At 43.5% G+C, this 25,201-nt stretch overlaps 1 protein-coding gene and 1 pseudogene across 1 annotated transcript; one reads left to right on the top strand and one right to left on the bottom strand.

The window, feature by feature from the left end:
- Positions 1-2,907: 2,907 nt before the first annotated feature.
- ZBTB8B (zinc finger and BTB domain containing 8B) lies at positions 2,908-17,208 on the bottom strand. The gene is made up of 3 exons (XM_016217722.2): positions 15,592-17,208; positions 8,876-9,054; positions 2,908-6,034 (listed from the first exon to the last, which is right to left on the bottom strand). Exons 1-3 carry the CDS (start codon positions 16,574-16,576, stop codon positions 5,717-5,719), a joined length of 1,482 nt encoding a protein of 493 aa, XP_016073208.1. The 5' UTR covers positions 16,577-17,208; the 3' UTR covers positions 2,908-5,716.
- Positions 14,352-14,641, top strand: LOC148092379 (NADH dehydrogenase [ubiquinone] 1 beta subcomplex subunit 3 pseudogene; annotated as a pseudogene).
- Positions 17,209-25,201: the final 7,993 nt, after the last annotated feature.

Here is a 25,201-nt window from a genome sequence, read left to right as displayed (position 1 = left end):
CCCAAAGGAAACAAATGCTATGGACAGATGCTCTTTGCTGCTTGCCCAGACATGTTTGTTATCAGCATTGGCCTGGCAGGACCTATTATCTGATCCCAGCTAGAGGTGTGGGAACTAGGAACTAATCATTTCATCTCTCTGTAAAATGGAGTTGGACTACACTATCTCTAACATCCCTTCTATTTCTCAGTCCTTGATTTAACGGTCCTGGTCCCATATCTATCCCGGTTTCTGGGGTATTAACTAGTTTACATGGCTAGCCAAGACCAATCGAGATGCAGTGGGGCTCCTCCACATCTGTCACAATAACAATACCTTTGTTCTATCTTATCACACTGGACAAGATAATGGGAAGTTATTTGTTTGTTTTTAATAAGAAAACCATAGCATCTGATGCATATTTTCTGAAGACTGGGATATTCTAAAATGTTTATAGTAAATTTACATACCTAAATAAAACAAGTAATTTAAATACTCTTAATGTCCAAAACCACCATATTTGGAAAAGGCAGGAAATGCCAGAGACTGTTTAAATTGTATATAAATTGTACCCCAAAGCTAGAAGTTTATAGGATAGGAAAGATCACAATAGCAGTAGCTTAGACAAGAAAGCCTTCTCCAAGGCTCTAAAACTGGGCCAGGCGTTCTACCCAAGCACTTCCAGAGCACCCTGTCCTTGCCCCTATTGTCTTGCCCAAAACTATGTTGCTTAATCGCTAGTCTCCCTGATTATGCACTGCAAGTCCCTTAGGGGCAGAGATTCTGCTTTACATTGACGTGTCCTAGTGCCTGATACATAATAAGGACTATATAAATAATTGTTGAATAACTGCTGAATAAATAACCTACTAGCAACAGAAGCAGGCAAGAGTAGCGCTACATGACGTAGCAATAAGAGGCATCATTACCAAGAGCCTAGTGTTTGGTGGTTGCTAGGTGGACATAGGTTCCCCTCAAGTGTGACTGATGGGATCCCCAGAAATTTCCATTCAATGTCCCTGTAATATGTCATACTATATACCTGCCTACTAGGAGTAGCACCAAAGGATACATGACAGTTTGACAGGATCATTTTGACTATTTATTCAACTCTTACACATACCTCAGCAAAATTTGCAAACTGTATATTAATCACAAGCAACTAAGCACAAAGAATGAACCCTCTTCAAGAGAGGGAAAGTTAGTTGGTGTTGGCTTTATTTTAATAGGAAATTCCCCTGGTTATATTTTATAGGAACTAGGTGGACTGTCTGTTGTGCAATTGCTTAGCATAATGGTTGGGTAAAGGATTAACAGAAACCTTTCCCCCTTCAGTATGAGAATTTGACCTCTGGTTAACTTTCTAGTTCTGTTCCCCTGACAACCTACTAAAGAGTAGTATGTCAACTATGTTGCTAGGCAGCTTTACCTGTGACAGAAATGACCCCTAACTGGTAAACTGCATCTGAACTGGGAGAACTATAAATACCTGATAGGAAGCCCAGCCCTGGGCTTCCCTAAGTACAGTTACTCTTGGAACAGACATGTCTCTTGTGGGGCCCTAGAAGCTATGTCTGTGGAATTGTTATAAAAGATACTTGCTCCCGTGGGATAAGAGGCTTTTTAGCCAGGAGAGCTCCCATACTTGCCTGATGTGGTTCGTCTCCTTGTCCAAAACTCAAATGATGGATATAAAAACTGCTCTTGAAAATCACAGTTGTCAATGAAGAATTGGCAGTAGTAAAATAATCTACCAGGAGGGTCAAAGCAGGTGCTAAACGTCCTCCTTAAGTTAGGTTCTATATCATCTGATCACAATGGTGTGAGTTAGTGTCACCTTTTAAAACTAGGACATGTTAGAAACCAACCAAACCATTCTTGCCAAACAAAAAACTTTTCATTTATCTCTACAGAAGCATTATTCCAGGACTAGAATTCAAATTTTCAGCAGTATAATGGCAGATTGGAGGAACATAGTAATAGGGGATGTTGTGGAAATACTGAATGAAAACACTGCCCACCAGAAGCAACTGGATAAAGTGCTCCCTTTTTTGGGTTTTTAGAAGATAGTGTGATCACTTGAAAGCATAAGGCAAGCTATAAGAGACCACCACCAACAGGAAGTACAGCGGTAATGCTCAAAACAGAGTGTAATAGTAATTTCACACCCACCCAACCCTTTGCCCCACTCTATGCCGTTACACTAGACCTCACAGAGATAATTCTACTGTCAATGCACAAGAGACACACAATAAAAAACCTAGAAGTCCAAGTGAAAGTCTGAATTCAGTTGACCAAAGGCCACTCCAGTCTCCCCCACTGCCCTCAGAATCAGTACATGTAACCCTACCTTGTTGCCTTTCTATGGGGTTTGTTGCAACAGCAATTAACAACAACAATAACAAAAAACCATCACAGTATTCTGAACCATCAGAATACTCAATTCCACAGCATTGTGCAGACCACTAGGTCAGTCATTTTCTTAAGGAATATTCAAAGTCTAATGGTCACCAAAATATTTACACCAGAATGGCATCTTTCTGCCAAATGACCAGAAGTCATGATGCTCTATGTCATTTCTTAACTTATTACAATTACAGGCCTTATTTACATTCCTCCCCAACCCTTGCTATGAAAGCCTGTACCCTTCCCCCAAGAGAAACAACTTCCCAAGGATGCCATTTTTAAATTCCATTATAAGTAAAAATTCTGTTCCCATTCATGCAATATATCTAATATAAGATAAAAGTATCCCTTTGTGAACTTGGGCAGAATGTGCCAGAAAGTTGCCAGAATATAACCTAAATCACGAATGGTCTATGTTGGACCCAAGTGTGAATTTACTTATTATAAAAATATCACCAACTCCACAAATTAAACCTCAAAGACACTGTGCAGATTATAAATACTGACCACCAAATGCAAACATAAATTTAAAACAGAACAGTTTATGATCTGAGAGTCCAGACAAAGATATCCTTTAAAAGTGATAGAATTCAGCGATTCAGTTATTACAAATGCCAACACACAAACTCTAAACAGCCAACCAGGAATGCAACAATCTGAAACATTATGGAAAAAAGAGAATTATTTAAATATTAAGCTTCATGCTCCATTTTCCTTCCAATGATTCTCTACTTTAACATTTAATAAAATGATCAAAGCCTAAAGTGGTTCTGGGGGTATGAATCAGAGTCAGAATTTCTAAGTTTCTGCATCATAGACCCAATCAGATCTTGGGCAAGTTGTGAATAATTTGGCCTCCACTCCCCATTTTACTGACCCACTATTTTCCAAAACTTGTGGGAGCATAAGGGCCTATTAATTTTTTTTATTATCCTTTTGTAATCCTCACCTGAGGATTCATTTTTTGATTTTAGAGAGAGAAAGAGAGAGAAAAACCTTGATGTGACATAAATTGGTTGCCTCTCATACGCACCCCAACAGGGGGTCGAACATGCAACCTGGGTATGTGCCCTAATGGGCAATTGAAAAGGTGACCTTTTGGTGTACAGGATGACGCTCCAATCAACTGAACCACATGGGCCAGGCCAGTGTCTATTAATATAAGAAGGTAAAAGGTAGCCTAAAATATAACACAAAATTAAGTTCACTCATTCAAAGTCATTTTTAAAAAATCTTACTTTTTAGCAGGGTTTCACAACCTTGAACTCCTAACATTTTGGACTAGATAATTCTTTACTGTAAGAGACCATCCTATGAATTGTAGGATGTTAACAGCATCCTTTCCTCTATCCACTAGATGCTAGCAGCACCCTGACCCCGTTGTAACAATTAAGAATGTCTCCATACATTGCTAAATCTTCCCTGGAGAGGTAAAATCACCCCCAGGTGAGAATGACTGTCTTACAATGAAATCTCTAATGTGAAATTTTTTACCTTACACCCAGTGATATGAATAGGTCATGGGGTCACTGAAGAGGCTCCTTGCTCTACCAGAGAAAAGTAGGTAGAGAAGTTATACTGTGAGGTAGAAAAGTCATATTAAAATATCAAAAATACTTTAAACAGAGAGAGCAAAAACATCAAACATAACTCCTTGCAAAGTAGAGCTTCTACACATCCATTTAGGTTTGCCTTTTGCTGAGATCCCTCTTATAAAACAACAGCTAATATTTTCATTTCAGGTTAAGAAAAATGTTTCTGGTTCTTAATAAGTTGCCATTTGTAACTCTTGATCTAGAACAATAATTTTCAAACTATCTGTGGTAAAAGACCAGCTTTTAAATTTCCAATCTACCACAGACCAGTATGTGGTCCTACTGTGTGGGCTGGTATCAAACAACTCATAGACCAGCACCTATGTGTGGGCCACAGTTTGAGCAGCACTAGCTAGAATTTAACTTCTACTGAGTACATAAGTTTAAATATCTTTGAATTCCTCAATGACTAGCATTTACGATGTTTTGATGATCTTTTTTGTTCAAGAGGCAGAAAAAAAGTGATTTTACCACCTTTTGAAACAGAACTATACTAAAACTAAAGGTGTCAAGAAAAAGGGATTTTTAATTTTTTTTTCAAATTTCAAAGGAAACTGTGTTTTGTCTGTATACTTTGTTTTATTCTTTTAAAATCTATTTTGGATACCTTAACATAAGACAAAATTATAAAAGTGCCTTAAATATTTCAAATCCCTAATATTTCCTGCTCTTTAGCCCTTGAAATAAGTACAGCCTTTTGTTAGAATAACTGTATGGCTGCTAAGTGGGTGAAAAGCAGACTGGTTGTAAAAACCTGTTTTTCTACGAAACTTCTTTCCTTCCAGGGGAATCTTTCAAAAGGTAAGCAATTTAGAAATAGAACTTGTTTATATAGGCTTACATTTTCCTTCCAGTTAAAGTTCCATTCATAAACTAAGTAAAGGAATGTCAGTGGTAGCTACATTTCCAAGTTACACAGCAGTGTGGTCTTTGGAAATGGCTTGAAAAAGCAGGGGAGAATTTTTAGTTTTGCCCAAATGACTTGTTTTATGATCACAAAACAGACTGTGTGTAGAGAATCATCAAATACCAAATTAAGCAGGGAAACCATCCTGACCTGGGATCACAGGGTCCCTTCCCAGGGCTAACTTAAAATTTAATTCAACTGGGCGAGTCCAAGTGCCATGAGAAGGCTCTGAGCTCATTTCCATGTCTGTCTGCACATAAACACCCCAGCTCTTAAAATTGCAGTCTTAGATTTCGAAAGTACCGTTTACAATCATGTATAAGGCAGCCCTGCCTACCTTGTATCAGTAAAGCTTTCTCTTAAATATTTCAGAAAATTAGAATATGGGATTCATTAGGAGAGGCTTGGCAGAGGTAAGATTAATCTCAAAACTTAATATATTCTTGCCTACCTTTTCAGAGAAAAGAGGATGGCCACAAAGGAATGCAGAGAAAGACACTATGAAAACGAGCATGGGGGTTTTCTTATCCTTCTAATCAGAGTTTGGGTGCACAACAGGAAAACTGGGAACCCTGAGGGCCAGCCTGGATCCACTCGGAATGAAGGGAAGGTCAGCAAAGCTCTCAGAAACCAAGGGCACCAAACTGAAAAGTCATTAGTTCTTTGAGTCACAAAACCCAACCTCTACAAGATGATCTAACAAAAATGCAAATATATTAACAGTGAAAAAAACGTTCCTCTCAGGGTTCCACAAAATTGGACAAACGGTGTCTTTCAACCACAGAATGAGCAATAACAAATTCTAAAATCTCTTCCCACCAATTTACTGCTACATGAGTGTCTCTCGATCCATGAGGCTGGGCTGAATTTGTGGTCTGTCGTCAGAGTCGTCTCCAGCAGGGTCGTTTTCCTCACCAGACTCCACATAGATCGGCCAGTCATTGTCTGTGTCACTCTTCTCTTGGCTTTCGGAGGAAGCCTCCACCAAGCTAAGGTTGATGGGCATCAGATCGTACTCGTCGTCGTGTGTGTCTGAAACGCAGGTGCAGCTGTCGCACAGCCCGAAGCGCCTCAGCCCCTGCGACAGGTGGCTTGTGAAGGTTCTCCTGCAGCCCTTGCAGATGATTGGACGGTTGGATCTGTGCACCTAAAATCCCAAGTACACACAGTAAGTGTCACAGAAGTGGGGTTGAGCCATGGCCTTCAAGGCCCCATGTGACGTCGCCTGGGTTGATGCTCCAGTCTCATTTTCACCACTCTCCCCTTGTTCCGTCAGCCACAGTCCTCTCCACCCCAGGGCCACTGGACATCATGGACTGTGCCCCCTTCCCCACGGCCAACCCCCCCCTCCTAATGCCTTTCAAGGACGTCTTCTCCGATGCTCCAGGCCAGGTCAGGTCTCCCCGCTGTATATTCTCGCCTATACTTCTTCCTTGACTGTACAGTCATCTCCCATTATCCACGGGGAATATGTTCCAAGGCCCCCAGTGGATGTCTGAAACCGCACATAGTATTGAACCCTATATATACTATGTTTTTTCCTGTGGATACACACTTTTTCACTTAAAGGAAGGTCTTTTTTTTTAAAATCCTCACGCAGGATATTTTTTCCCATTGCTTTTCAGAGAGAGTGGAAGGGAGGGGGAAAGAGAGAGAGAGAAACATCGATGTGAGAGAGACACATCAATTGGTTGCCTCCCGCGCGCCCCCAACCGGGGCCGGGGATAGAGCCCGCAACCAAGGTCTGTGCCCTTGGCCAGAATCGAGCCTGACCCTTCCGATGCTCTAACCACGGAACAAAACCAGCTGAGGCTAAAGGGAGCTCTTTATGGCTTTTTTTGGGCATATCCAAAGAGAGGAATCACTACTCTTGTGTTCTGGGGCCATTATTAAGTAAAATAGGGTACCATGAATACAAGCGCTGTGACACCACAACCACCAACCTGATAACAAGACGGCTGCTAAGTGACTAATGGGCAGGAAGCACAGACAGCGTGGAGACACCGCCAAAGGGATGATTCACATCCTAGGCTGCATGGAGCAGGATGCACGAGATTTTATCACGCTACTCAGAACAGCATGCAATTTAAAACTTACAAATTGTTTATTTATAGAACTTTCCATTTTAATATTTTCGGACCACAGTTGACCACGGGTAACTGAAACTATGGAAAGATAAACTGCCGATAAGGGGAGACTACTGTATTTTTAACAAATCGTTGGTAAAATTCACTAAACTGTAAGCTCCAGGAGGGCAGGGGCTGTCCTCATTCATGTCCTCTGTCCTCTGTCACACTTGTCATTATATCCCTAGTGCCAGGCATATAAAGGGCACTCAGTGAACAGGTTAGGATGTTAGGCATGGCTTCTTATGTACCTTGGATTGTTTAGTTATTAGGGAGGCAGATTTGCTAGGCAGTGTATTCCCCAGTCATGCTGGCAGACCTGCCTTTTTTGACCTCCTACCCCACACAGCCCCAGGGGGCCCCTGTGTGAAGAACTATCTTTCAGATGTGTGCACTCTTCAGGAACTCCAGCCAATGGGGGCTCAGTGAGCCAAATGGAGACTCTCTTTTAAAGAGCTCTGGGTACAGGGTACATACAAGCAGCAGAGACAGAGAGAGGTTGATGCAGAAGAAGAAAGGCCAACATGATACCTAGGCTGCTGGAGCTGCCATTACATTCTGACCAATGTCCCTGCTTCCCGTGAGATTTCCTGGGCTTCCTACACCAAACCCCAACACTTGAGCCAACCTGACTATGTATCTTATGACCCCTCAACCTGACAGGGCTTGAATAATGTGGAAAAAGAGAGAAAAGGAGAATTCCAACCAATAAAACATCTTAGAAGTACCCAGGGACCTATTGCTGCCAAGAGACATTTTAGCTATAAATTGGGGTGGGGGGAGACAAACAAAAATTTAAGTCCTTGAGAGGAGGCCATTCTCAGAAAAGTGTGCTGGGGCCAGCACTGAGAGCAGAGGCAGTAACCTTGTACTTATCTTAAATCTGATTCTTTCAGAACTGTAATTCATACCATAAAATTTATCCTTTTAAAGTGTACAATTCAGTGGTTTTTAGTATATTCACAAGGTTGTGCAACTATCATCACCACCATCTAATTCCACATTTTCAACACCCTATAAAGAAACCCTGTGCCCACTGTCATTCCTCTCCCATTCCCACATCCCCCCAGCCCCTGGTAACCCCTAATCTACTCTCGATGTCCATAGGTCTGCCCATTTGGTACACTGCATAGAAATGGAATCAAACAATATGTGGTCCTTGGTGACTGGCATCTTTCACTTAGCATGTTTTCAAGGTTCATCCATGCTGTAATGTGTATGAGAACTGCATTCCACTTTATGGCTGTGTGACATTCCATTGTCTAGATATACCTTTTGTTTGTTCCTTCATCAGTTCATGGACATTTGTGTTGTTTCCACTTGTTTACTATTATGAATAATACTGCTATAAAAATTTGTATGCAAGTTTTTCTGTGAATGTTTTCAGTTCTCTTGGTTATATACTTACAAATAGAACTGTTGAGTCCTATAGTAACTTTATGCTTAACTTTTTGAGGAATCACCAAACTGTTTTCTACAGCGGCTGCACCACTTTACAGTCCCACCAGCAATGTATAAGGGTCCCAATTTCTCCACATCCTGGCCAACACTTTGCTATTATCCATTTCTTGATGACTGTCATCCTAGTGGGCATGAAGTGGCATCTCATTATGGCTTTGATTTGCTGATATGACAAAAATATAGCTATAATTTTAATTCATTCCCACAGGACAGCTATTGTTGTGTTGGCTGTTGTCATTTTTTAATTTGACAACCTAAGGGGAAAGAATTCAGTGCACCTGACTAAATAGTCAGGTATTGCATGTTTTAAAAATTCTTGCAGCACACCAGTTAAAAATTGCTTCATTGGACAAATGTCAGCAGCCACCCCACACACACAAGAGAACTGCCAGCTCACTTACGCTCAGGGCGTGGCTCCGCAGGTGCTCCTGTCGAGTGAACCTCTTGCCACAGGTCTCACAGGGGTAGGGCCGCTCACCTGTGTGTGAGCGGATGTGTCGCTTAAGGATGCCCTTCTGTTTGGCAGTGTAAGGGCAGAAAGGACACCTGTGGAGCTTGATGGGGACCACCAGCACATCACCTAGGAAACCAAATGGATCGATTTAGCTGTACTATAAGCAGCAACAACACTGGCCAACCCTCCAATGGATGGGATCTGGGGCTAGGGAATTCCACCAGCACAGATCGTGATGATGACTGAGACCTCTGGACTAGAATTCAAGATTTGACAGTAGCTCCTCAGAAAAGCTTCCAGACATGTACAGAAGAGGTTTTCTATGATGCAGACCTTAAATTGTTTGGAATTCACATTAACTCTATATATCTGAAGTCATCAAATATCCAGGAGTCCACTTAAATCTCTTTCCAATTCTTTTTTTTAAATATATTTTTTATTGATTTCAGAGAGAGAAAGGGAGCGGGAGAGAGAGAAACATCAATAATGAGAGAGTCATTGATCAGCTGCCTCTTGCAGACCCCCTGCTGGGGATTGAGCCCACAACTGGGCAAGTGCCATGACCGGAAGCAAATCTTGATCTCCTGGATCATCATAGGTCGATTCTCAACCACCAAGCAACACCAGCCGGGCTCTTTCCAACTCTTTTTGTTTGTTTGTTTGTTTGTTTACCTTGCTCATATAAACATTACGGTGACACAGGTATAGAAACTGTTCCTTTCAAATTACATGAGTTACCCTTATTGTAGCATTCTGAGGTTTGTTTCTTCTATGCACGCCCTTTGAGATTAGAGAGATAAACCTGGAGCTTAGGAAAGAAGGGAAGAACACAGTTTTGAGAGTCCTCAGCAGATTGGAATGGTTGCTTTACCTGAGCCCTGCCTCTCTCTTGAGCACTCTACTTCCCTTAACCCATATCCCTGACACCCCTGGGTTGGAGGTGGGTAGGGTCTCTTTTGTGCTTCACCGCCATCTCCAGACCACTGTCCCTCTTCCATCCTCAAAAACCCTAAGATCTTTTGAAGCTCATACCGTCAGACAATACCACTGCAACTGTTCCTTATTATAGTCATCCAGGATCCTCTAGGTCATCTCCTCATTCCTTAGAGATTTGATCACATTGCCTTCAAACAGAACTCCTGGCATAATTCGTGTGAATACCAAAAATGATCCTGCCAAAACTCTGGTCTCTTTGTTCCTTGACCTCCTTTCCTCCAAAGACCTTGTCCTCCCCCCTACGTCAGCCACCCAGTTCTAGACCAAGAGCTCTCAACTCTGCCTACATATCAGAATCCCCTGCGAAACTTAAAAAACAAAACAAAACAAACAAACAAACAAACAAAAACATGTCCAATCCCCATCCCAAGGTTATTTTAAAAGCACCCTTCCCATTCTAATGTACAGTCAGCAATGAGACTCACAGCCCCATACCTAGATAGTGCCACTACTATGTTTGCCCCATAACGTACAGTTCAAATACCCCATTTCCCAATCACTATCTCATATCTTTTCAGTTCACCCCCTGGGTTCCTTTATCTGCTGGGACTTCTAAGCCATGAACTCTACTGCCATCTTACTGCCTTTCACCTCCTTCAGTCCTCACTCCTCTCTCTGCCCAGTTTAGTGCCAATAATCCATGAATGAACTCACTCCTTCCCTACACCTTCAATGGCCTTGGTCCTCTCTCTCCCTCTACTGTGTTCACTTGGTTAAACCTAGACTCTGGTTACATACAACTCTCTGCCTATTCCATACCTGAAACAAGGCAAATTAATGTCACTGAAGAAAAAATACACTGACTTCATATTCCCCTTCAGCGACTGATGCATTTCTTCGTTCCCTTCACAGTAAAACTCCTTGAAATAAGCATCTATATTCACTATTGTCACATGTTACTTCTGTACTTCTCTTTTAGGGCTACTCCTTTAGGTTTTTTGCCCCACCACTTCACTGACACTGCCCTCTGTCAAGCTCACTAATGACTCCATTGCTAAACCCAAAGATCAGTTCTCCATCTGCCTATACACGGCATAGGGTAGAATGGATTTCTTTCTTTTTCTTTCTTCTTTCAAACATCAGTGTGAGAGAGAAACATCAATGTGAAAGAGAAACATCAATGGGCAGCCTCCCACGCGGATTGGGCCTGCAACCTGGGCATGTGCCCTGGCTGGGAATCGAACCGGCAACCCTTTGGTGCATGGGACAACGCTCAACCAATAAGCCACCCAGCCAGGGCTCTCCTATTTCCTGAAGGACTTTCTCTTCTTGGCATCCATCAGTCTTTCTCGACTCTCTTCCCACCTCACTGCCTGCCCCTTCTCAGTCTCCTTTACTGGTTTCTCCCTATTGTCCTGACCTCAAAATGTTGCAGCTCCCCAGGGGTCAGTCCTTAGATCTCTTATCTTCTTCTAGGTCTGTAAGTTCATGGGATAGATAGGTTTTAAATTCCATGGAGCCATTAATGACTCCCAAATTTACATCTCAGCTCTGACTTCTCCCCAGAACTCCAAACGTACATATGCAATTGCTTACTGAACATCTCCAGTTGGATATCCAATAGGTATCATAAACATAACATGTTTAAATCAATTGCTCAAGATAAAAACCTTAGGGTCATCCTTAACTCCTCTTTTTCTCACATCACTCATGCACACCACTGGAAAATCTAGTTGGCTCTACCTTTGAGAGACAGTATAGTCCTAATCGAATCACATCTTACCTCTCTACTGCTACCACACTGAGTTAAGGATCACCTGGGGTAACTGCAGTAACCTCCTCCTAAGTCATCCTCCTGCTTTCACCCTTACTGCCCTATAGTCTATAGGTAGAGAGCAAGGGTGGAAGCAAGAGGACCACTTAGGAGGTTACTACACATAGTACCTAAGGGGATCCTTTTAATATATGTCATTTCAAATCACTCTTGTGGCTTTCCTTCTCAGAGTAATATCTTAAGGCCTTCTCAAGGCCTTCAAGACTCTACCTGGTCTACCCTCACATGAACTCTCTGACCTCATCCTCTAAAACTCTCTGCCTTGCTTACTTTACTCCAGCCACACCAGCATCCTAGCTGTTCCTTTGGTTCACTCACCAAACGGGATCCTGCACCTGGGCCTGTGTGCCTTGCTCTTCCCTCTGCCTGAAAAGTCCTTCTCCCTGATATCTGGACAGTCTGCTCTTTTGCCACCATGGGATGTCTGCTCAAAAACAACTTCTTAGAAAGGGCTTCCTTGTCAACACTAAATAAAATAGCATCCCCTACACCTTCTATCAACCTTTCCCCTGTTCTAGTTCTTCATATTACATATTAACTTACTTGTTTCCTGTCTGTCTCCTACACTAGAGTGTCAGCTTCATGAGGACAAGGACTATCATTTGTTCTCAGTGATGAACAGTGCTTGGCATGTAGTAAGTACTCAATAAATATTTGTTGAATGAATGGAAGAACAAACAGAAAAGATAAGGTGTTGACGAAGCAAGCCAATGATGGAATGTTGGACACAGTGACATTAAATGACCCATGATGAGGCTGAAAAGGAATGGGCAGAGGTAACAGCAATGAGTACTCATGGTGTTGGAAGCCAGGGGAAGAAAGAATTTCAGGGAGAGAAAGGTCAGAGTCCACTGCCAAGAGAGGTCAAGTAAGAGAACACCTGAAAATCACTCATTATGTTGTCTCTAGAAATGCACATAGCTGACCTCATGACAGAGGTTTCAGTGGTGTGTAAGGGCAGAAGCCAAGCTGCAGTGGGCTGAGAAAAAGGGTGGGAAGTAAAGCAGTAGAGGTAGCCAATGTAGATGAACTTTCCAAGAAGTGATGGGAGATGATGGAGCTAGGGTTAGGAGGTCGGAGGAGGAGAGATTATAGCAGGACCTTATGCTTTGACAGTGTCTGCAAACGTTGGGATGAGCAACATGGATACAGAACTACCGCAACAGCCTCCTGACCATCTCCCTGCCCTGGTCTCCCAGCTCTGGTCTCCCAGTTGCACAACATCTTGTGCTAAGGCCAAATTAGGCTCCCTGAAGCACAGATCCTGTCTACTCCCAAGCTCAGAAACTACCCCAAATCTCCCCTGTGCCTACAGATAAAAGCCTCATCTTTCAGCATTCGACATTTTCCCACGATCGGACTCTAGTCAATTTCTTCCTATGTTTCTGTTTCTTAGCCTTAGATGCCACGTTCATGAAGCCTCCCTCATCTCCCAGTAGGAAGCCAGTTCTGCTTTTGGACACACGTGAAACTCACACCTCCATCTGTCTTACAGCCCTAGTACCTTTCAACCATGTGATGCCAATGACACACATCTTATGTCCTCGAAGTTCCTGGAGCACTGGATCCACATCCGACTTATGCTTGTAGTTCCACCAAGAAGGTACTCAAATATTTGAGCAAATAAATGAATAACCAAACGAATCAATCCTACTCTGTGCCTTGGCACGTGGAATAAGTTCAGCCTGGAGCTGTGTAAATGGAGCCAAAACCTGGTGGAAACCAGGCATGGCCACGGGCCAGGGCGGCTGCCTTGCCACGGCACCCTGTGGTTAGAAACCTGACTTTACAGACAGATAGGCAGGACTTGAATGAAGATGGCATACAGCTGACTTCTTGATACTTGTGCATACAGGCAGGGGGTGCTGAAAGATAAAATCATTGCACTGAAATCCTCTATCCACTTGTCCTGCCCTCGGTTCATTGAATGAGCGAAGTGAAGCCAGCTCAGGTTTCTAGTTTTAGCTGTGCCACTTACCAGCTCTGCATTCTCAGGAAACTCACTAAACCCTTCTGAGTCTGTTTCTCTACACTTCCTCTGCCAAATTCACGGGCATGATGAGGGTTCTCATCATGTGAAAGAGTGATTGCAGTCTGTGAAGTGCTATTATATACATAGAAATGAGATTTCAACAAGTTCCCATAGTATGATCACTGAAAACAGCTGCTACCTTCCAAATGCTGGTTAAGACAGTGTCTCTGAGGACCAGAAACAGCATTTTCAAATTTTTCAAGTCTAATTTTAATCACACATACACAGTGTTCTTGCTTCAAAAAAATGAAATTTAAAAAATCTAAAGACAGCCCTTTAGTAATAAATAAAAGCAGCTGATCTCCCTTATTTAAAGTACTTTCACTGTTCCATATTGAAGGATGTATAAGAATTTTGATTCATTAATTTCTTGGCTTTAGGTTCTAGAAGCTATAGTGTACTTTCATCAGGAAGGTGACAGCCAAGTCTATTTCTATCTCCTACAAGACACTTTACAACACAATTAGCTCACTGTTAAGAAGAGTTAACTCATCTTTCAGAATTGTTCAGGGATATAAACAAGTTCTCTGAAAACAAAAAAGTCTACCAAAGCATATAAGAAATTTACTCACATGGAGGGTTGAGTATTAAATGTCCTGAGAGATCAGACTGCTATTAGACATGGCCCATGGACAGGAACATGGTCATAGTAAAATGGAACTTCCAGATTATAAACAATGGAAGACAGGAGGGACACCATTAGAAACTTTACAGGAAAGGCTGGCTGTATGAGGGCCAAGGGATCCGTGGAGCTGCAATGAAGCTTGGAGATAGATGGGTGGCTTTGCAAACAATGTTTCCTCTGTTGGTGCATTATTAAAAGATTCAAATGGGTGTTTGCTGCATTTGCAGTAGCTGTAGGGGCTTAATATTATCTGGATTCCCAGAATAAAGATAAGAAGCATCACTGAAGATAATACCTGGAAGTATCTTAGTGGCTTCTTAACTCTCTTATAAAAAGATAAGATTTCTTCACTGTAGCCTACTCATCTGTGTTTGTCCCTTAAAGAATACTAGTAAGATTTAATAAAGAATACATGTGCCAGCCCTGACCGGTGTGGCTCAGTTTGTTGGGCATCATCCGTGCACCAGGAGGTTGCAGGTTCAATTCCCAGCCAAGGGCACATGCCTGGGTGGCAGGCTAGATAGGCTAGATGCCCGGTAGGAGGCGTGCAGGAAGCAGCCAATCAATGCTGCTCTCTCACATCCATGTTTTCTTCTCCCTCTCCCTTCCTCTCCCTCTAAAGATCAATAAACTATTTAATAAAAAAAAAAGAATACAGGTGACAGTCAAAAATAGAAATTTACTCACATGAAGACAAGCGCCAACTCTACAATATTCTCAAGTAGATCACACCATCAACTGTGACATATTAACAAATGTCTATTATGTGTCAGGTACCATGGTTGACACAAAGAATAAATTTCCTACCTGTGTAGAACATATTATCATATGTGAGAAAAAAATATAAAAACCTTCTCATTTGATCCTCAACCCTGTGAAAAAGGAAAGACAGGGACGAATATCTCCTGAACAAAACAGGTTCAGAGAGATTTAATGATTTAACTAAAGTCCCACTGCTGGTTAGTGGAAGACAGTAGGTTCTTTCTATGTCTTCAAACTGCCCTCAACATGCTTATACTCCAGTTGGAGAGGTAAAATACTAACATATAGAAAGAAACAATGCCCTACTCAATTAATACCTATTGGTTGTGGTGGTGGCAGCAATAATGTGGTGATAGTGATGGTGGTGGCAATGATAATGATGATAATGATGGTGGTAATGATGATGGGAGACTATAAGGCACAGATGCGGGTGCTAAATGACCAGCAGAAACAATGAATGCAAATGGAGCTCACCTGAGTCCTCACCATACCAGTCATTCTGGACATCCATCATGGAACTCATGGCACTCATGGCTCCTCCTACACCATCTGGTCTTCCTTCCAAACTCCGAGAAAAGTGATGATCCGTATCATCTTTGCTCTGGACAGCACTGTTGCGCAGGAGGGCCTCCAAGAATTGCTTCACGTGGTAGTTACTGTAAGCCAAGTCCACAGGCTGGCCACTGGGCAAACCCTCCTCAATGTGGGGCAGGCTCAGTGGGGCAGCACACTGCTGTAGCTGCTCACCAACCTCCACTTCCACTTCATCGGCATCAAACTCCACCTTAGGCTCTATCTGTTTGGGCAGAGTGGAGAGGTCACTGTCAGCTGAGCCACTGCCCTGGCTGTCTTTCACCACCAGTTCCGGAGGGTGGCAGCCTCTGCAGTCACCGCAAGGGGACTCTCTTGGACAGTCCACACTCTCTTCTTCCTCAGCTGGAGAGGAGACCAAGCTCTTAGTATCACAGGAGGCCCCTTCCCTGCCTGAACTGGGGCTTCCATTATCAACCTGATGAGCTGCGGCTGCAGCTGCAGCTGCCGCTGCCACCGCTGCAGCAACAGCAGCTTCCTTCTCCATCTTTCGGCAGATATCAAGGGATGACCTGATGTACGTCTTGCAGAAGTTCACCACGTCGTTCATCTGCAGGTAGCTGGCGGCCGACATAACTTCAATCACGTTCTCCCCACACAAATCCAACTTCCCAGAATACAGGAAATCTAAGATGATGGAAAAGGCATCGGAGGTGACAATGTCCAAGGAGGCGGTGCTGTGCCGCCCGCTGTCCTGGATATAGTGAATGAGTAGTGCTCGGAAGTAGCCGCTGTTGGCAAACAAAATATTCCTATGGGCCTTGAAGATCCGCCCTTCCACAATGATGCTACAGTCACAGAAAAAGTCCCTCTTTCGCTGTTCATTCAACTCCCCCAAGAGCTTGGCATAATAGGATTGCACCTCCATTTCTTCACCAGCTGCTGCTGCTCTGGAGTAGCCTGTATCTCTGCCAAGATTTTTTTTAAAGTTAATTCACAAATCCCAACCTTACAAATAAGATGTTCATTTTTAATATATATTTATAAATTCTTCCCAAACGCTGGTTCAGTAGTGGGAGGGTTATGATGTGGGCTGTTTGGGATCTAACAAAAATCAGAGATTGTCCAACTGGGTTAATTTATGAAAAACAACAAAAATAACCAGAGCTAAATGCATGTGGCCCAGTACACAGTGTTTGATTCTTTCAGTGAATTTTTATAAAAACCCTTTGATAAAACATCACTATTGTCCCCATTTTCCCAATAATAGTGAGACTCGAAGAAGACAGGAGATGACCCAGCTGTAACAGAGCCAGGACTCAAAACCACGTCTGTGAACCTGCAGAATTCATGCTCTGATGCACTACATTTGACTTTCTTCAAGGCTCAAAATATAGGTAATACCCAAATCTAACAACTACAGTTCAGTCTACAGCTTCCTGATACAGAGCTTAGAGCCTGGCAAGTCTCAGCTCACATCTGTTATCATCACTTGTGGAAACACTGGTGGATTCTTGGGTTTGCCAGCATGTACTCACCCTTCTTATGGCTTTAGTGTCCTTTTCTGCTTTGGTTGGAACCACCCTTCCCCCATTCTTGGCCAATGTGCTTTGCATCTAGCTGGTGCCAACACCAGGCTCGACTCTCTTACCACAGTGACTGGCTCAGAGATGGCCACATGGCTTAGTCAGAGCCAATGAAAAGCAATGAAATGTTTACCTGGCGTTCCAAAAGAGTACTCTCAGCTCTGTGGGCAGAAGGGATGTGAGGGATGCTGCTGCCACATCAATAGAGGAACCAGCTTAACATAGCCCAGCTCAGGCAGAAGCAACAGATGGACCGGGGGACACCATCTGAGCCCCAACTTCTGCTGTGCCAGAAGCCAATTATGTCCCTTTTTGCTAAGCTGGTCTGAGTTGGGTTTCCCATCTCTTGCAACTGACTCCTAACTGATTGACTCTATACTACTCTTGGTTCACTCCTCTGTATTTCTATGTCCTGGCCCTTGTCTGTCCTTGTCTGGCCCTGTGGACTGCAAGTCCTTTGAAGGCATGATCCATGTCTTATTTCATTTGATATCCCCCACAGCACCTGGCAAAATGCTGTGGACAGGGAGGTTTGCTAAATACAATGGAATACTCTTCTTAACTGCTAAGTAGAACAGATTTAAATCAAGTTCAAAATCCTTCTGCTAAAATCCCATCTGTGTACATGCCTTTGTTGGTATATACATGACATTTTTTTCTGGAAGGTTATATAAGCAAGAGTTACCTTCTTCCCCAACCTCTCTCCTCTATCTTTTCCCATCACACAAACCACAGAGCCATCCATCAGTACCCCTTTTACTTACTGACCCATTGATCTCAAAGAAGTTTTTACAACCTAGTACATCATCTCCCTTTACTGAAATTGCAAAAGGCCTAGTTAGAGCTGCCAACCGTAGGTAACAATTCTAGCACTCTTCCTTTCTACAAATGGAGCATAACAATGCCTCACCCAACCAGAAGTCAGGCACTCTCCCCTCCGAAAAAGGGTCCCTCCACTAGCAAAAATAGATTCCCCAAGGCCTAACACACTAACTGCACAGACGTTACTCATAAAAGACCCACATCAACCTTATTAAAGGGCAATTTACACCTACTTTATACATATGTATAAGTGATGCATTAAGTTTGGAAACTAGAGAGTCAATTAGGGAGAGAAGTGGAGAGGAGCCTCTATAAGCAAGTAAACTGACAAACTTAAAAGTGAGAACTGACAGATGGGAAAAGGTAAAACAGTTCTAAAAACTAAACCCAGGAATTTTTAAAATATCAGCCTGAGGCCATTTAGCTAAGGGTATTACAGGCTCCTACCTATTCAAAATGGCCTAAGGACATCACTAAATTATAGCCCAGAGCTATAATGGTTGGGCCTAAGAAATCAAGAAGATTCCTATCTTTTTACATTATTTTAAACTCAAGGAAGTTATGTCATAATTTTGGAAATTTTCATCCAAAGTATTTAAAATTAACATTTTGGTTCAGAAAGGAAGAGAACTGTCAGGTATCTGAAAAATTCTACTATTCCCAAATAAAAGTAGGCACAATCTTCTGAACTTGTAGAATGGTCTTATTTACAGGGGCTCCTCCCAGGGTACTTCTATTTTTTCACTGGAAGATGCTCCTTTTCAACAACAGTATCCCAAATCCATTTCCTTTGGCTTTCTCTCTGCAAATATTCTAAATTCTACTGGCTCTTGCAAATACTCCCTGACTTTGCAAGTCTATCCACATTCTTTCTTCAAACCTTTCCTCAATCCTGCATTTGGCATATAACGTGAAAATATTTATTCATATTAATCTTACTTGCCTTTGGTGCTCTGCATCCCTGCGACATACTGAGGATCACCACTTCTCCCAGAAAAGCAGCTCGTAGGGCATAATGCTCTCAGAAGTACATTTATCCACTCTCTGGCAAGGACCTTCCCAAACTTCCCACTGTTCCGATTTCAATTCAACAGTTACTAGCTACAGACAATGCCTGATACTAGGAAGATGCCAAAAATAGAAAAATAAACGTAGTACTCCTATATAATGCCTGTCTTTCAGGAAAGGGCAGATGCCAACATTATCACCCGCAGTAAACTCCCACATTCCCCTGAGGGGATCCCACCTCGCCAGGTCACAGAACTGTCTTCCTTCAGGCACCAAAAGCAGCCTTGAATTGCAACCACTGACTCCTCCAGGTTCACTGACCTGATCATGAGAACCTGCTCATCAATTGTTAGTATTCACTGAGCACTACTTCTCATGAAGCAATGTACAAGTTCTTTACAAACATTAACTAATTTTAACCTCACAATAACCCAAAGCAGTAAGGACATCATTCCATTCTCTTTTTCAGAAGAGAACATTTCTCTTTCAGATTTACAGATAACACGACCAAAGCTAGGCTTGGAGCTGAGATCTGTTTGATTTCAGAGTTGATATCCTGAACCACTCTGCCAGCCCGACTCCCCAAACCTTCCTGGACACAATGAGAAGGGTTGGGGACGTCGCTCCTTTCTCCAACGCATGGAGTGGAAGGGAAACCACAGGGAAGAAGTTTCCATTTCCACAGAAAGAATTTCAGGGTCAATTGCATCCTCGGTTCACCTGCTAAACTGTTCACAGGACAAGGGGATCCTCCCTATCCGGAGCCAGACGACCGGAACTAGTTACTGGACTCTGGCTCTGGCTCCGAAGGCCTTGCCCCTCCCGTGGCCTCCGCGGACAAAGTGACCATCGCTGCGCTGGGCACTGCCTCGCGCCCCCGCAACATCCGGAGGAGCCCACGCCCCGACCACCCGGGTGTACCACGCGGGGGGACAGCCCAATGCCCAGGAAGGGGGGGCAACTGCCCCGCGGCGCCCCTCCCCACGCTGAGGGGGAGGTTGGTTGTGGGTCGATAACCAGCGCGGGTTTGCGCGGCGGAGATCCCGGGAGTCGCCAGGGCCAGGCGGTCGGAGGAAGGCCGACCGAGATGGGGCTTCCCTGCCCGCTGACCCCCGGCCAGGGCCGACCTTCGGGGTGCCCCGGATCCTGCCCAAGCCAATGAAAGCGGCAGCGTGAACCCGCTTCTCGGCTCTCACCTTCCAGTGGGTTCCAGCAGCGCCGCCACCGAGCTACGCGCACCGACACGCCCCCCTTTCATTCACCTGTCGCCCTCCGCTGAGAGACGGGGCAGCCGACCAATCATGGGTGGCCTGGGCTCAGGAAGGCGGGCCTTCGGCCTGAGGGCTGGTGTACGGCGCCGGCGCCCCCTCCGGAGGATGCGCTCTGAAGGTTCCAGTTCCCGTGGGCTGATGGGAGTTGTGGTCTCAGCGTTGGTTTTTCGGCGAAGGATACAGTGGACAAAACTACAAGTACCGAGATGCCAAAAGGGGCAAGAACCCGGGCTTGTAAAAGGCTGGAGCTGCGTTCGATCTCCTGAGCCCCAGCTGTGGGACCTGCGAAGTATCGATCTCTTTGTCCGGAGAGCTGAAGGCGCGTCATGCATACTAAGGCATCCCGGAAAGGAAGGGCTGTGACTTATCCGTGCAGCCTCCGCAGCAAATCTGGAAATAAGTAAAATGGTTTAATCTACTCAACAGGTTTTGACTGAATCCTAGCAACACTTTTTTCCCTTGAAAGGCCTTACGGTTCATATATACAAGTGAAGCACTTAAATAGTGGTACAAGGTGCTAAGTAATGGCACAGACACGTTCTGGGGTGGCTGTGAAGGGGACAAACCAAGACAAACCAGGTTACTGCTCTCGGGGAACTTAGTTCTAATGGAAAGTGTATTCATCTGTTAGGGCTGCTGTAGCAAAGTATCACAAACTAGCTTAACACAATCCTAGCGGCTAAAAGTCCAAAATCAAGGTGTTGGCAGTGTTGTTCCTATGAGGGAAGGATCTGTGCCAGGCCTCTCTCCTTGGCGTGTAGGTGGCCATCCTCATGTCCGCATGGCTTTTTCCCTGTATATACCTCTGTGTTCAGATTTCCCCCTTTTTATAAGGACATTAGTCATATTGGGTTAGGGGTTCACTCCAGTACAAAAGCCATCTTAGCTAATTACATCTGCAGGCAGAATTGTAAGCTAAGCAGTACATCTCATTGGCCACTTTGCCTAGAAGGAAAGATGGCCTGAGGTCAAGATCTATACCAGTTCCCAGACAGTGACTAATGATTTGAGCAACTCAGAGTTAAAGATTAGAAGTTCACGATGAAGAGGTTTTCAAAAGATGGATTCCCTACAATGGTCCTAGATCATGAGGCAGCAGGTATGCCATATGAATGCTCGCCATGGGCCCCCACTTGTTCAACGGGTTCATGAACAAAGGACCATGATGATGGGGGTGAAGAACAAGGACATTCCCTCACCAAAGCCAAGCTGGGAACCACCACTCCTGACACCCAGTGTGTCCTCAGCAGCAACCAGCCCTGAACCCTTGACTGGGTATCAGACCTTGAGGGCACCAGCCAACTAGTTGGTGGCAGATTAATTGCATAGGACCGTATCCCTCTTGATGGAGGCAGGAATTTGACTCACCAGAAGAGGCACTTACTCTGGATTTGGATTTGCTTTACTTGCCTCTCATGCCTCCGCCAGAACCTCCGCGTGTGGACTTAATATTGCCGTGGTATCCCAGGCAATGTTGTTTTTGATCATGGAAGTCACTTTGCAATGAAGAAGTGAGACACTAAGCTGACACCCACAGGACTCACTGGTCTTACCATGTGTTCTATTAGCCAGAGCCTTTTAAAATGGTGGGAAGGCCTATAGAAGGCCCAGACGAGGTACCCTGTGTTCAACACTTGGTGATATAGAGAGCCATCTACAGGATGCACTAATGCTCTGAACCAGGGTGCAGTTTCTCCTTTAACTGGGTGCTACATAGTTTAAGAACCAAGGGGTTAGATGTAGGAGAGTGGCTCCTCTCACAATAACTTTTTGACTCACTCAAAAATTATTTGCTTCTTGGCCCCCATGACTGTAGGGAGGGGAGGAATGCTAAATGTTTTTAGTGTCTAAGGGAGGAATGCCTCCACCAAATGACACATTTTTTCCATTAAACTGAACTTTGAAACTACCACTCAACCATTTTGAATACTTCATGCCACTGAACAGAAAGTGAAAAAAGAAATCAAGGTATCATCTGGGGTTAAAAACTCTGGCTATCAAGGGGAAATAAATTGTTACCATAGCTTAGGGGGAGGGAGACTTAGTGATAGACTCAACTGTATCCCTAAGGATCCTGTTCCTACTACACATCCTGTGATCAAAGTTACTGCAAAACTACTACAGTTCTATATGAGAGACCCTCCCAGGGCACAGATCTCTCAGAAATGAAGGGTTGGGTCTCTTCCGTGGGCCAAGAACTTGACCATCTTTTGCTGACTGAAGGCAGAAGGAACCTGGAAAAGATAGTTAAGAACAAAAGTCATAAATACAAGATCAGCCTCAGAATGGGTTGCAGAGGTAAGGATGACAGTCTCTGTTTGAACTTCCTTCCTCAAAATATATATTTACATATTTTAAATACTTTTCCTTCTCTTTCATCTTCCTTTCCCCTATTGCCTCTAGGTGGTTGTCTAAAGAGATTAACTCCACCATTTAGTCATAAAGTGCAGATTTTTGAGAAAGGATTGCAAGAAAGCTAGAGGAGGATCATCAGGACCTTGAGGTGCCTTCTTAGGGAAATAAGGTTGTGTTGTTTTTTCTATTATAGGATTGATAGCTGCTTCTAAGTGGGAAGCAAGTCTAAGTTGGGACACAAGGTATATGTGTTTGGCAGCAAGTGGGATACAGGACAATTAATGTTTGGGCCACCCACATTGTAAGGAACGGAAAACTTTCTAGCACTGCCCTTCCAGGTTCAATAGAGTCTATGAAATAAACCAAAGACAGGCAGATTAATAGAAGAAAAGGTATACAAACTCATTCATTTTAAAAAATTGATTGATTTTAGGGGGAGAGAAAGACATTGGTTTGTTATTCCACTTATTTATGCATTTATTGGTTGCTTCTTGTATGTACCCTGACCCTGGATTCAACCCAACCTGCAACCATGGCATTTCTGGATGACACTGTAGCCAACTGAGCTACCCAACCTGGCAAATTTACTCATTTTTAATATTATGTGCATGGGGACATCAGAGGGGTGGGGAAGTACTGGGATTTAAAAGTTTATATAACATCTGAATAAGGAAAGGAGTGGGGAAAGATAGTCCACTTAGGGGAGAGAGTAAATGATTTTTAGGAAAGATGAAAGGGCCCTTAGAAGACTATATGGGAGACATGATAGTTTGTGTCAAAGTTTGTCTGGGTGTGGTATCTAGTCTCCTCTCCTGTGATGAGTCAGTCTTCTCTGGTTGATGAAAGTTGAAGGGAGGGGAATTGTGACAGTTAAGATCCTCTCCCTGAATGTGCTGTTTTTCAAGTGTCTTAGGCTAAAAATAATATACCAAAGTGGCATATTTTGGGCTGGTATTTCCTGAACTCCTAAAGCATCCAACCTCAGTCTCCCTTTTGGGAAAAACCCTCACTGTCGGTTGTCACAGTAAGAAGGAAATGCCAGTTCTCAGCTCTCACTGCTGTGTCCTTCTGCAGAAGCAGAGGGAGCTAGATCTTTCCTCTAGCCACTCTCAGGTACAGCCAAGGAGCAGGCTTATGATGCATAAGTCCCAAGAATAATGCTGGAGGCGTTGGTAAGACTATTATTATTATTATTATTATCTAACCCAGTAATTTTCAATCTTTTTCATCTCATGGCACACATAAACTAATGACTAAAATTCTGTAGCACACCAAAAAATATATTATTTTTTTGCCAATCTTACCCCCCAAAAAAGTATAACTTTTATTCATTCACACGGTCGATTATTATTGTATTGGCTGTTGTCATTTTTTAAATTTGACAATCTAAGGGAAAAGGGATAAGTGCTCCTGACTAAATAGGTAGTGAATGTTTCAACAATTCTTGTGGCACAAGGGTTAGAAATCAATGCAGAGAACCAGGCTCTGAAGGGTAATGTGGCTTGCTTCCCTGAACCATTCCACAGTGCCACCTCTGGGAGCCTTGGTGACAGCCACCTTGGGGGAGCTCTTCCTTGGCAACATCCTTTGCTCTTTGGACCACAATAATCCACCTCCTGGGTGGTTCTAAGAGTTATATGAGACGACAGTGGCCAGCACACAAAGGATGCTCCGCCTTTGTAAATTATAAAAGAATATGTTCAGGAGGCTGGAAGGAATAGGACTTTGCTCAAGATCACACAGCATAGGCCACGGCCCAGTGGCTCAGCTGGTCAGAGTGTCCTCCTGATAATGCCAAGGTTGTGGAGACAGGGCACATGCAAGAATCAACCAAAGGTCCTGGCCAGTGTGGTTCAGTTGGTTGGGTGTCATCTGTGCACTAAAAGGCTGCCGGTTCAATTCCTGGTCAGGGCACATGCATGGGTTGTGGGCTCTGTCCCTGGTAGGGGGCATGCAGGAGACAGTATCAATGTTTCTCTCTCTCCCCCTCCCCCTTTCTCTCTGTCTAAAAATCAATTAAGAGCCCTGGCCAGTGTGGCTCAGTTGAGTTGGTTGAGCATCGCCCCATGCACCGAAAGGTCACCGATTCGATTCCCAGTCAGGGCACATCACAGGTTGTGGATTTGATCGCTGGACAGCATGTGTGTGGGAGGCAACCAGTAGTTGTTTCTCTCTCATATAAATGTTTCTCTCTCTCCCTCTCCCTTCCTCTCTCTTTAAAAAAAAAAAAAAAGCCTGTTAGTTTAAAAAATAATAATAAAATAAAAAGTAAAAATCAATAAAGAAAAAAAATCTTTAAAAAAAAGAATCAACCAGTGAATGCATAAATAAGTGGAATAACAAATTGATTTTCTCTCTTTCTCTCTCTCTCCTTTCTCACTCTCAAATCAATAAATAAAAATTTAAAAAATTGAAAGATCATACAGCATAGCATGTTAGGAATACAACAGGATCAGGGGAGTACTGGTAAAAATGTAACTATCTTGGAAGGGGGACATGACGCGTAGTGTT

This window comes from Miniopterus natalensis, chromosome 9, assembly GCF_054644295.1.
Source record: "Miniopterus natalensis isolate mMinNat1 chromosome 9, mMinNat1.hap1, whole genome shotgun sequence".
Taxonomy (NCBI): domain Eukaryota; kingdom Metazoa; phylum Chordata; class Mammalia; order Chiroptera; family Miniopteridae; genus Miniopterus; species Miniopterus natalensis.
Note: the sequence above shows the minus strand (reverse complement) of the source record. Positions and strands in the feature narration are given on the sequence as shown.